The sequence below is a fragment of the Manis javanica genome, chromosome 1 (assembly GCF_040802235.1).
Source record: "Manis javanica isolate MJ-LG chromosome 1, MJ_LKY, whole genome shotgun sequence".
NCBI classification, from domain to species: domain Eukaryota; kingdom Metazoa; phylum Chordata; class Mammalia; order Pholidota; family Manidae; genus Manis; species Manis javanica.
The window spans coordinates 121,381,144-121,393,992 of record NC_133156.1 but is presented as its reverse complement, the minus strand read 5'-3'; the positions used below and the strand labels follow the sequence as shown (position 1 = coordinate 121,393,992).

Below are 12,849 nucleotides of genomic sequence, written 5' to 3'. Positions count from 1 at the left end.
AATGCTTTTTCAGTATCTACGGAGATGATCATGTGGTTTTTGTCCTTTTTGTTGATGGTGGTGTATCGTGTTGATGGATTTTCTTATAACTGTCCTTGCATCCCTGGAATAAATCCCACCTGATCATGATGGATGATCATTTTGGTGTATTTTTGAAGTTGATTTGGTAATATTTTGTTGAGGATTTTTGCATCTATGTTCATCAGGTATTTTGGTCTGTTATATTCTTTTTTTGTGGTGTCTTTGCCTTGTTTTGGTATTAGAGTGATGCTGGCCTCATAGAATGAGTTGGAGGTATGCCCTCCTCTTCTACTTTTTGGAAAACTTTAAGGAGAATGGGTATTAGGTCTTCTCTAAATGTCTGATAAAATTCTGTGGTGAAGCCATCTGGTACAGGCTTTTTGTTCTTAGGTAGTTTTTTGATTTTCTAATTCCATTTCATTGCTGGTAATTGGTCTGTTCAGATTTTCTGTTTCTTCTTGGATCTGTCTTGGAAGGTTGTATTTTCCTAGAAAGTTATCCATTTCTTCTCTGTTATCCATGTAGTTGGCATATAATTTTTCATAGTATTCTCTGATAGTTCTTTGTATTTCTGTGGTATCCATAGTGATTTTTACTGTCTCATTTCTGATTCTGTCTTTGTGTGTAGACTCTTTTTTTCTTGATAAGTCTGGGTAGGGGTTTGTCTATTTGGTTTATGTCCTTGAAGAACCAGCTCCATTTTCATTGATTCTTCCTATTGTTTTTTCTTCTCAATTTTATTTATTTCTGCTCTGATCTTTATTATGTCCCTCCTTCTGCTGACTTTGGGCCTCATTTGTTATTCTTTTTCTAGTTTCATTAATTGACTTTAGACTGTTCTTTTGGGATTGTTCTTCTTTCTTGAGTTAAGCCTGTATTGCGGTATAATTCCCTGTTAGCTTGGCCTGCACTGCTTCCGACAGATTTTGTGGTGTTGAGGTACCATTTTCATGTGTCTTCATATATTGCTTGATCTCTGTTTTTATTTGGTCATTAACTCATTGATTATTTAGGAGCAGGTTGTTAAGTCTCCATGTGTTTGTGGACATTTTTGTTTTCTTTGCATAATTTATTTCTAGTTTCATAGAAATTTTGTGGTCTGAGAAGCTGGTTGGCACAATTACAATCCTTGTGAACTTACTGATGCTCTTTTTGTGGCCTAGTATGTGATCGATCCTGGAAAATGTTCCATGTACAATTCGAAGAATGTGTATCCTGCTGCTTTTGGGTGGAGTGTTCTTTAGATGTCTGTTAGGTCCATCTGTTCTAATGCATTGTTTAGTGCCTCTGTCTCCTTATTTTCTGTCTGGTTGATCTGTCTTTTGGAGTGAGTGGTGTGTTGAAGTCTTCTAAAATGAATGCATTGCATTCTGTTTCCCCCTTTAATTCTGTTAGTATTTGTTCACATATTTAGGTGCTCTTATATTGGGTGCATAGATACTTATAATGGGTATATCCTCTTGTTGGATTGACCCCTTTATTGTTATGTAATGTCATTTTTTGTCTCTTGTTGCTTTGTTTGTTTTGTATTCTATTTTGTCTGATAAAGTACTCTGAGTCTCCTGCTTTTTTCTCCCTATTATTTGCATGAAATATCTTTTTCCATCCCTTCACTTTTAGTCTGTGTATGTCTTTGGGTTTGAATTGAGTCTCTTGTAGGCAGCATATAGATGGGTCTTGTTTTTTTTTATCCAATCTGTAGCTCTGTCTTTTGATTGGTGCATTCAGTTCATTTACACTTAGTGTGATTATCAGATATGTACTTATTGCCATTGCAGGCTTTAGATTTGTGGTTACCAAAGGTCCAAGGGTAGCTTTCTTGCTATCTAGCAGTCTGTCTTATCTTGCTTATTACAGTATTTCAAAAGCAATGTACTTTTTTCTCCCCTTCTTGTTCTTCTTCCTTCTCTTCTCTTTACATATTAGCTATCATATTCTGTACTCTTTGTGTATGCCTTGACTAATTTTATGAGTAGTAGATTTAATTTTGTATTTGCTTAGTAACTAATTGGTCTACTTCCTTTACTGTAGTTTTATTTTCTGTGGTGATAGCTGTTTAGCCTTAGGAGCACTTCTATTTGGATCAGTTCCTTTAAAATACACTTGAGAGAGATGGCTTGTGGGTGGTGTATTCCCTCAACTTTTGCTCATCTGGAAATTGTTTAATCCCTCCTTCAAATTTAAATGATAATCTTGTAAGGTAGAGTATTCTTTGTTGAAGTTCCTTCTGTTTCATTGCACTAAATATGTCATGCCACTCCATTCTGGCCTGTAAAGTTTCTGCTGAGAAGTCTGATGATAGCCTGATGGATTTTCCTTTGTATATGATCATCATTTTTCTCTCTCTGGCTGCTGTCAATACTCTGTCCTTGTCCTTGATCTTTGCCATTTCAATTATATGTCTTGGTGTTGTCTTCCTTGGTTCCCTTGTGTTGGGAGATCTGTGCACTTTCATAGCCTGAGAGACTATTTCCTTCTCCAGAATTTGGAAGTTTTCAGCAATTATTTCTTCAGAGACTTTCTATCCCTTTTTCTCTTTCTTCTTCTTCTGTTTCATTTACCATCTCCTCTATCTCAACTAATCTTTTAAATCCCTCCATTCTATGTTTCCTTTCAGATACTGTATTTTTCAAAGTTGCTGTGTCTTTGTTGAAGTCCTCCTTAAGATCCTGAATATTTTTCTGTTGCTACATATATTTATGACTTTATTTTGAAATCTTTGTGAAAAGGTATGTGATTTCAGTTTCACTTAGCCCTCTTTCTCGTATTTTTTTCTTTCCACTTTCTTTGGACCAAATTCTTTTGCCATTTCCTTTATTTAGTGTTTCCAGTGGAATAATAACTTTGTGTAGGCAGCACACTCTAGAAGCTATTCTTGCTGTAGCTGCTGAGCATCTGCAGCACTGGCAGGGGTCACAGGCAAGCAGAACCGGACCTGCTGCAAGGAAAGAGCTCTTGCTTTCCTGGCTGTAGTGCCTGCCTCCACCTCCAGGTCCATTGGGCTGAGTGTGCAGGGAGGAGCCTCTGTACTATGCCCTGGGTAGCTGCCATAGGCATGGCCACCCTTCAGCTGGCCTTTTGCAATGCCATGAGCAGCAGGTGTGTGGGAGAGGAAGGAGTGGCAGGCTGCCTACAGCCGTGCGGGGTCTGCAGGCTGCCATTGGCAGCCAAGGTGATGGAACATTTGAAGCTCCTGAGAGTCCCCAACCTGCTGTGCTGAGCATGCCAGGATTGTTTACCCACCTTTTCTCCTGAGCAGTGAGCTCTGTGTAATCTTTGCCCCTATAGTGCCCCTCTCGCAGCTGGGAAGTCTCTCAAATTGCCCACCTTTCTTTTGTCCCAGGGGGTCCTGTTGTGTACTCCACCTGTACTGCACAAGCAGCTAGAGTCTCAGTCTCTCCCAGTATTCTGCTTTCTTTGCCTTCCAACCCCACTAACCTCCAGAGCACCCTGTAAAGTATGTATGTGCTCCCAGAGCAGATCTCTAGGACTGGGTGTTCAGCAGTTCTGGGTTCTACTCTCTCCCCGCTTGTTTGTCTTCCTCCCACTTGTGAGCTAGGGTGGGTGGGGAGGGCTTGGGTCCCATCAGACCACGGCTCTGCTACTTTACCCTTTTCTGTGAGGTCTTCCCTTTTGCCCAGATGTAGGCAGTCTGTTCTGCAGTATTTGCATTGCTTTTTTAGGATTAGTTGTATTTGCTATATTTTGTTGTTTTATGTGGTTTTGGGAGGAGATTTGTGCCTCACTTCTCACAATGTCATCTTTTTCCGACTGCCCCTAACTCACTGTTAAGAGAATCATCATTATTTATTTTCTATATCTCTTAACCTGGAATAATTTTTCTGCTCTCTCTTTTCCTCCTCTCCATTGAAGAAATACATCTATTTGGTGAATATTCCTACCATGGTGTGATAGGCAACATAACAATTCCAAGCAAGCATAATTCATATTTGATTTCACGGATTTTTATGTTAAACATATGAAATGGGAAGAGTTGTTAGATACTGTTTTGGTTTTGAAACACTGCTTTTTCACATTCAGTCTTCTGAGTCAATTTGAAAAGTATGACAAGATTGGAAAGTTGGCTTAAGAAAATGAACAGACTGTTTACAAATGTTTACTCAATAAAATACAAATGTTTATTCTCAACATTATGGACTAACAACATCAGTAACTGTACTGGATGCTAGACTTAGATGGAAGTGCAGTTGTCTTTGGATGCTCCAGTTTTAAATTTGTGTGGTACTCTCACTGTTATTATTTGTAATAAGTATATATACAAGGAGACCTAGCATTGCACAGTACTAGTTACAGAAACCTGTGCATATTGGGACTATGTCTTCACTCTGTTTAGTTCCATTATGCATGAATTTCATTTAACATGGTACGATGCAAAGTGAAGATGACCTGTATTATAAAATTGACTCATGATATAGGTTAGTACTTAAAACTTTGGTGAAAATTAGTGAACCACAGATGTAAAGCTTTCTTTTTAGGCTCTTAATTAATTTTAGTTCATTGATCTGTGAGTCTATCCTGATGCCAATACCATACTGTCTTTATTACTATAGCTTTGTATTTAAGTTTTGAAATTGAGAGATTTGTCTTCCAGTGTGGCTCTACCGTTTTTAACACTGCTTTTGATATTTTGTGTCCTTTGCATTTCCTTATGGATTTTAGGATCAGGTTTTGAATATCTCCAGAAAAGCCAACTGGGATTTTGATACAGCTTATGTTGAATCTAAACCAATTTGGAAGTATTGTTATCTTAATAATATTAAATCTTCTGATTCAGGGTTGTGGAATGTCTTTGTATTTATTTAGATCTTTAAAAAAATTTAAACATTATTTTATAATTTTTAGTGTACAAGTCATACTTTTCTGTATATTTATTTCTTAGTATCCTTTTTAATGACATTGTAAATTGAATTATTTTCTTAATTTCATATATGCATTTTTCATTGGTACTGTATTGAAATACAATTGGTTTTTGTATATTGATCCTATTTCTTGCAAATTTATTGAACTCATTTATTAGTTTGAATAGTTTTTTGACAGGTTCTGTTGAGATGGTTGTGTGTTTTTGTTATTTATTCTATTATTATAGTGTATTACTATAGTTGATTTTCGTATGTTAGACCAACCTTGTATTCTTGGACTTATTCCTGGAATAAATTTCCATTGGTCATGGAGTATATTCCTTTTTTTAAAAAAAATTTTTTTTTCTATTTTCTTTTTCTATTTTGGTATGGTTAGTGTACAGTTACTTGAACAACATTATGGTTACATGACTCCCCCTATTATCATGTCCCCACCATATACCCCTTTACAGACACTATCCATCAGCATAGTAAGATGCTATAGAATTAGAATCATTACTTGTCTTCTCTGTGTATACTGCCTTCTCCGTGTCCCCCCTCTGCTACATTATGTGTGCTAATCGTAAAGCCCCATTTTTCCCCTTATCCCTCCCTTCCCACCGCACCCTCCCCAGTCCCTTTCCCTTTGGTAACTGTTAGTCCATTCGTGGGTTCTGTGAGTCTGCTGCTGTTTAGTTCCTTCAGTTTTTTCTTTGCTCTTATATTACACAGATGAGTGAAATCATTTCATATTTTTCTTTCTCTACCTGGCTTATTTCACTGAGCAGAATGTCCTCCAGCTCCATCCATGTTGTTGCAAAGAGTAGGATTTGTTTATTTCTTATGGCTGAATAGTATTCCATTGTGTATATGTACTACATCTTCTTTATCCATTCATCTATTGATTGACACTTAGGCTGCTTCCATATCTTGGCTATTGGAAAAAGTGCTGCAGTAAACATAGGGGTGCATATATCTTTTTGAGTCTGAGAAGTTGTATTCTTTGGGTAAATTCCAAGGAGTGAGATTCTGGGTCAAATGGTATTTCTATTTTAGTTTTTGAGGAACTTCCATATTGCTTTCCAAAGTGGTTGAACTAGCTTACATTCCCTCCAGCAGTGGAAGGGGGTTCCCCTTTTTCTGCATCCTCACCAGCATTTGTTGTTCTTAGTCTTTTTAATGCTGGCCATCCTTGCTGGTGTGAGGTAATATCTCATTGTGGTTTTAATTTGCATTTCCCTGATGATTAGTGATGAGGAGCATCTTTTCATATGTCTGTTGGCCATCTGAATTTCTTCTTTGGAGAACTGCCTCTTCATATCCTCTGCCCATTTTTTAATCGGGTGATTTGCTTTTTGGGTGTTGAGGCATGTAAGTTCTTCATATATTTTGGCTGTTAACCCCTTTTCGGATACAAATATATTCTCCCCTTCTGTAGGGTGCCTTTTTGTTCTGTTGATGGTGTCCTTTGTTGTACAGAAACATTTTAGTTTGATGTATTCCCATGAGTTCATTTTTCCTTTTGTTTCCCTTTCTCGAAGAGTTGCATTCAGGAAGAAGTTGCTCATGCTTATATTCAGGAAATGTTTGCCTATGTTATCTTGTAAGAGTTTTATGGTTTCATGACTTACATTAAAGTGATCCATTTCGAGTTTACTTTTGTGTCTGAGGTTAAACAATAATCCAGTTTCATTCTCTTGCATGTAGCTGTCCTGTTTTACCAACACCAGTTGTTGAAGAGGCTGTCATTTTCGCATTGTATGTCCATGGCTCTGTTATTGTATGTTAATTGACCATATATGGTTGGGTTTATATCAGGGCTCTCTAGTCTGTTCCATTGGTCTATGGGTCTGTTCTTGTGCCAGTGTCGAATTGTCTTGATTACTGTGGCTTTGTAGTAGAGCCTTAAGTTGGGGAGCATAATTCCCTGTGCTTTATTCTTCCTTCTCAGAATTGCTTTGGCTATTCGAGGTCTTCTGCGGTTCCATATGAATTTCAGAACGAATTGGTCTAGTTCATTGAAGAATGCTGTTGGTATTTTGTTAGGGATTGCATTGAATCTCTAGATTGCTTTAATCAGGATGACCATTTTGACAATATTAATTCTTTCTATCCATGAGCATGGAATGTGTTTCCATTTATTGGTATCTTCTTTAATTTCTCTCATGAGTGTCTTGTAGTTTTCAGAGTATAGGTCTTTCACTTCCTTGGTTAGGTTTATTCCTAGGTATTTTGTTCTTTTTGATGCAACTATGATGGAATTGTTTTCCTGAATTCTGTCTCTGCTAGTTCATTGTTAGTGTATAGGAATGCCACAGATTTCTGTGTACTAATTTTGTATCCTGAAACTTTGCTGAATTCAAATATTAGGTTTAGTAGTTTTGGAGTGGATTCTTTACAGTTTTTTTTATGTACAATATCATGTCATCTGCAAACAGGGAGTTTAACTTCTGCCTTGCCAATCTGGATATGCCTTTTATTTCTTTGTGTTGTCTGATTGCTGTTTCTAGGACCTACAGTACGATGTTGAATAGAAGTGGAGAACGTGGTCATCCTTGTCTTGTTCCCGATATTAAAGGAAAAGCTTTCGGCTTCTCCCTCTTAAGCATAAAGTTGGCTGTGGGTTTGTCATATGTGGCTTTTTTTATGTTGAAGTAGTTGCCCTGCATACCCATTTTGTTGAGAGTTTTTATCATGAATGGATGTTGAATTTTGTCAAATTCTTTTTCAGCATCTGTAGAGATGATCATGTGGTTTTGTCCTTTTTGTTGATGTGGTGGATGATGTTGATGAATTTTCTAATGTTGTACCATCCTTGCATCCCTGGAGTAAATCCTACTTGATCATGGTGGACAATCTATTTGATGTATTTTTGATTTTGGTTTGCTAATATTTTGTTGAGTATTTTTAGTCTATGCTCATGAGGAATATTGGTCTGTAATTTTCTTTTTTTGTGGTATCTTTGCCAGGTTTTGGTATTACAGTCATGCTGACTTCATTGAATGGCTTTGAAAGTATTCCCTCCTCTTCTATTTTTTGGAAAACTTTAAGGAGAATTGGTATTAGGTCTTTACCAAATGTTTGATAAAATTCAGCGGTGGAGCCATCTGGTCCAGGGCATTTGTTGTTAGGTAGTGTTTTGATTATCTGTTGAGTTTTGTTGCTGGTAATTGATCTGTTCAGATTTTCTGTTTCTTCCTTGGTCAGCCTTTGAATGTTGTATTTTTCTATCAAATTGTCCATTTCTTCTAGGTTATCCAGTTTGTTAGCATATCATTTTTCATAGTAACCTCTAATAATTTTTTGTATTTCTGTGGTGTGTCATGATTTTTCCTTTCCATTTCTGATTCTGTTCATGTAAGTAGACTCTCTTTATTTCTTGATAAATGTGGCTAGGGGTTTATCTATTTTTTAAATTTTCTTTAAGAACCAGCTCTTGCTTTCATTGATTCTTTCTATTGTTATATTCTCCTCTATTTTTTTTATTTCTGCTCTAATGTTTATTATGTCTCTCCTTCTACTGTCTTTGGGCCTTATTTGTTCTTCTTTTTCTAGTTTTGTAAATTTTGATCTTTGACTGCTCATATGGGTTTGTTCTTCTTTCCTGATGTAGGCCTGTATTGCAATATACTTTCCTCTTAGCACATGGCTTTGGCTGCATTCCACAGATTTTGAGGTGTTGAATTATTGTTGTCATTTGTCTCTATATATTTCTTGGTCTCTGTTTTTATTTGGTCATTGATCCATTGGTTATTTAGGAGCATGTTGTAAAGCCTCTATGTTTTTGTGGGATTTTTCATTTTCCTTGTGTAATTTATTTCTAGTTTCATACCTTTGTGTTCTGAGAAAGTGGTTGATAAAATTTCAATCTTCTTGAATTTACTGAGGCCCTTTTTGTGGCCTGGTACATGATCTATTCTTGAAAATCTTCCATGTGCTCTTGAGAAGAATGTGTATTCTGCTGGTTTTGGGTGTAGAGCTCTGCAGATGTCTGTTAGGCCCATCTATTCCTATGTGTTGTTCCTTGCCTATGTCTCCTTACTTATTTTGTGTCTGGTTGATCTATCTGCATTGCATTCTATTACTCCTTTTAATTCAGTTAGTGTTTGTTTCACATATGTAGTTGCTCCTGTGTTGGGAGCATAGATATTTATAATGGTTATATCTTCTTGTTGGATTGACCCCTTTATCATTATGTAATGTCCTTCTTTGTCTCTTGTGACTTTCTTTGTTTTGAAGTGTATTTTGTCTGATATAAGTACTGCAACTCCTGCTTTTTTCTCCCTATTAGTTGCATGCAATATCTTTTTCCATCCCTTCACTTTTAGTCTGTGTATATATTTTGGTTTAAGGTGAGTCTCTTGTAGGCACCATATAGATGGGTGTTCTTTTTTTTAATCTATTCAGTGACTCAGTGTCTTTTGATTGGTGTATTCAGTCCATTTACATTTAGGGTGATTATCAATAGGTATGTACTTATTGCCATTGCAGGCTGTCGATTTGTGGTTACCAGAGTTTCAAGGTTAACTTCCTTACTGTCTAAGAGTCTAACTTAACTCACTTAATATGGTATTACCAGCACAGTCTGAAGGTTCTTTTTTTCTCCTACTTTTTCATCCTCCTCCATTCTTCATGTATCTGGTATCGTATTCTGTGCTCTATGTCCATCCCTTCATTGACTTTGGGGATAGTTAATTTAATTTTGCATTTGTTTAGTAATTAGGTATTCTACTTTCTTTTCTGTGGTTTTATTACCTCTGGTGACAGCTATTAAACCTTAGGAATACTTCCATCTATTGTAGTCCCTCCAAAATACAGTGTAGAGATAGTTTTTGGGAGATAAATTCTCTCAGCTTTTGCTTACCTGGAAATTGTTTAATCCCTCCTTCAAATTTAAATGATAATCTTGCTGGGTGATGTATTCTTGGTTTGAGTCCCTTCTTCTTCATTGCATTAATACGTCATGTCACTTCCTTCTTGCCTGTAAGATTTCTCCTGACATGTCTGATGATAGCCTGATGGGTTTTCCTTTGTATGTGATGTTATTTCCCTCTTTTGCTGCTTTTAATAGTCTGTCCTTATCCTTTATCTTTGCCATTTTAATTACTATATGTCTTGGTGTTGTCTTCCTTGGGTCCCTTGTGTTGGGAGATCTGTGTACCTCTATGACCTGAGAGACTATCTCAATCCCCAGCTTGGGAAGTTTTTAGCAGTTACCTCCTCAAAGACACTTTCTCTCCCTTTTTCTCTCTCTTCTTCTGGTACCCCTATAATGCGAATATTGTTCCTTTTGGATTACTCACACAGTTCTCTTAATATTCTTTCATTCTTAGAGATGCTTTTTTCTCTGTGCCTCACCTTCTTTGTATTCCTCTTCCCTAGTTTCTATTTCATTTATCATCTCTTCCATACCTATTCTGCTTTTAATACCCTCCATTGTGCTCTTCAATGATTGGATCTCCCACTGAAATTCATTCGTGAGTTCTTCAATATTTTTCTGTTCCTCCATGAGCATGTTAATGATTTCTATTTTGATCTACCTTTGAGGAAGAGTCATGATGTCCATGTCATTTGAGTCTTCCTCATGAGTTTTATTCATAATTTTTCTTTGAACTATGTTTCTTTGGTGTTTCATATTTGTATATGGCACCCTGTAGTGTCCAGAAGCTCTACACTTTGGAGCTACTCAGCCCCTGAACCAATGTTGGGGGTTGCAGGGAGTCTTACTGGTGCCTATGGGGTAGAGAGAGACGTTTCCTGCTTCCCAGCTGTTATGCCTGTGTCCATTGCCTGAACCAGTAGGCCAACACACAGGTATAAGCCTCCATGCTTTGCATTTGTAGTTGCTGTAGACAGGTCTTCCCTCTGGCTGGCCTAACACCAGGGTAGGGTTTGCTGGTTTGCGAGCCAGATTGGGTTGGCTGGGAGAAAATCGCAGTAGGCTGCGTATCACGGAGGGGATCCTTGGAGGTGTGTAGCTATCCAGGGAACTGGAGTGCCTGAATAAAGTGAAAGCTCCCACCCTGCTGGGCAGAATGCACGCGGACAATTTTGTCTACCTGTCCTTTCTCCTGAAAAGTTAGCTCTGTGCAATCCTTGCCCCTTTAGCTGCCCTCTTGCTGTTAAGAACTTTCGTGTGTCCCCGAGCAGCCTGATATGGATCCCTGCTTTACACAATCAGCTGGAATCTCAGAGTCTCCAGGAATTCTGCCTGTCTTAGCTTTCCAACCCCCTAATCACGAGTCTACCATGCAAGCACCATGAAATGTAGGTTTGTGTTCCCAGAGCAGATCTTCGGAGTTAGGTATTCAGCAGTCCCAGGCCTCCACTCCCCACTCCATTTCCCTTCCTCCAGCCAGTGAGCTCGGTGGGGAAAGGGCTTGGGTCCTGCCGGTCCACAGGTTTGGTACATTACCCTGTTCTGTCAGGTTTATTCTTTTCTCCAGGTGTATGCAATTTGGTGCAGTCTTCCTACCTGTTGCTCTTTTAGGATTAGTTGTATTAATTATATTTTCGTATTATATGTGGTTTTAGGAGGAAGCCTCTGTCTCATGCCACCATCTTTAATCCATGAAATGTCTGAGTCATATGCTATTGCACAGGATAATAATTTCTACTTTGTTAAGTAGATTTCATAACATTCCCATTTAGTGTCTCATTTTGGTAGTTTAGATTCTTGTGGTCTTCATTTAACAATAGTTAAACTGTCTTAAGTTTCCTCAGAATTGTGTATTGAAAATGCTGAGTTTTTTGTGAGATTGCTACTTTTTACCAAAGCAACTGTGTTTATCATATGGAATTGCAATGACAACTATTCTGAGTATATGTAAGTTGAGACAAAGCTGGAGATTAGATTAAATTAAAATATTTTCCCTTTATTTCAAAAGAAATAATAGAATAACTAAGTCAGATAATGTAAAAGTTGCTGCCATTCTCACTTTTCAGACGTAACAGCAGTTGGAGGTCTATACTTCCAATGCCTGTAAGATAGGAGTTGAGGTTACATAAAGGAAATGAGGTTTATAATAGGTTATAAGTAGCTTATCTATAATCAATTTTTTTTTAAACCAGGTTTCTGCTTTAGGCCTGGATCCCTCAGGTGCCCGTTTGGTGACTGGAGGATATGACTATGATGTTAAGTTCTGGGATTTTGCTGGAATGGATGCTTCTTTTAAGGCATTTCGATCTCTTCAGCCCTGTGAATGGTATGTATTATGCAGCTTAAAACCTTAATATTTGAAGACAGCTGTTATTTCATTTCCATTGATAATGATTTGTACCAAAATACTGTTTACATGACTGCATTTTCCCTTTATTATTCAAGTGAAAAAAGAGCCTACCTTAATTTTTTCTTTTAGTGTCATTAATTTGTGTTTTAGAGACATTTTCTTTTTAAAAATTACCTAACAGTTATATTTGACTAAAGTGGCTTTGGCCAGTTTTCTACAAATCATTTTGATTTGTAAATCTTGAAGTCATTAACTCTTTAAGCTGCCTTCAGTAAAGATATGAAAATTCCCTAAGTGAACATAGCAGATCAGTTGGAAAAGAAAAAAAATTAAAAGAACTGAGTATCTCCAAAGATGACTGCATTTAAAAAAGCTCTCATGATTTAAAATGGTAACATGAGTTAGTGTGATGACCTTTTAAAAATGTACTTAAAATATGTTGTTATATTTCTTTTTCCCATTTGATAGTTGCTTGATTCATATAGGAGTTGTGTTCTCCTTTTACTTTTCCAGTTATAAACTGAACTCTTCTGGGCTATCCAATATTCTATTAATGATCAGCTCTGAATAGAATACATGTCTCATGAGTCTCAAGCTAGTGCTCTGTTACTAAACTATGTCATTTGCTACACTGTCATAATTGAAAATGTGGAAAAGCCCAAGAATAAGCTTATTTTCTCTTCTGTAATTAAATTTTTTGCTTCCTATATATAGTAGTGAGCTATCAGAGGGTAGATGGG

The 12,849-nt window shown here is 37.1% G+C and overlaps 1 protein-coding gene across 2 annotated transcripts in view; it reads left to right on the top strand.

Annotated features, from left to right (window-relative positions):
• The window catches only part of WDR70 (WD repeat domain 70), a 377,617-nt gene that overhangs the window by 75,680 nt on the left and 289,088 nt on the right, over positions 1-12,849 (top strand). For both annotated transcript variants that reach the window (XM_073236962.1, XM_037002306.2), the window contains exon 7: positions 11,952-12,085. In XM_073236962.1, coding sequence (XP_073093063.1) covers positions 11,952-12,085 — 134 coding nt within the window. The remainder of the gene's footprint in view (positions 1-11,951; positions 12,086-12,849) is intronic.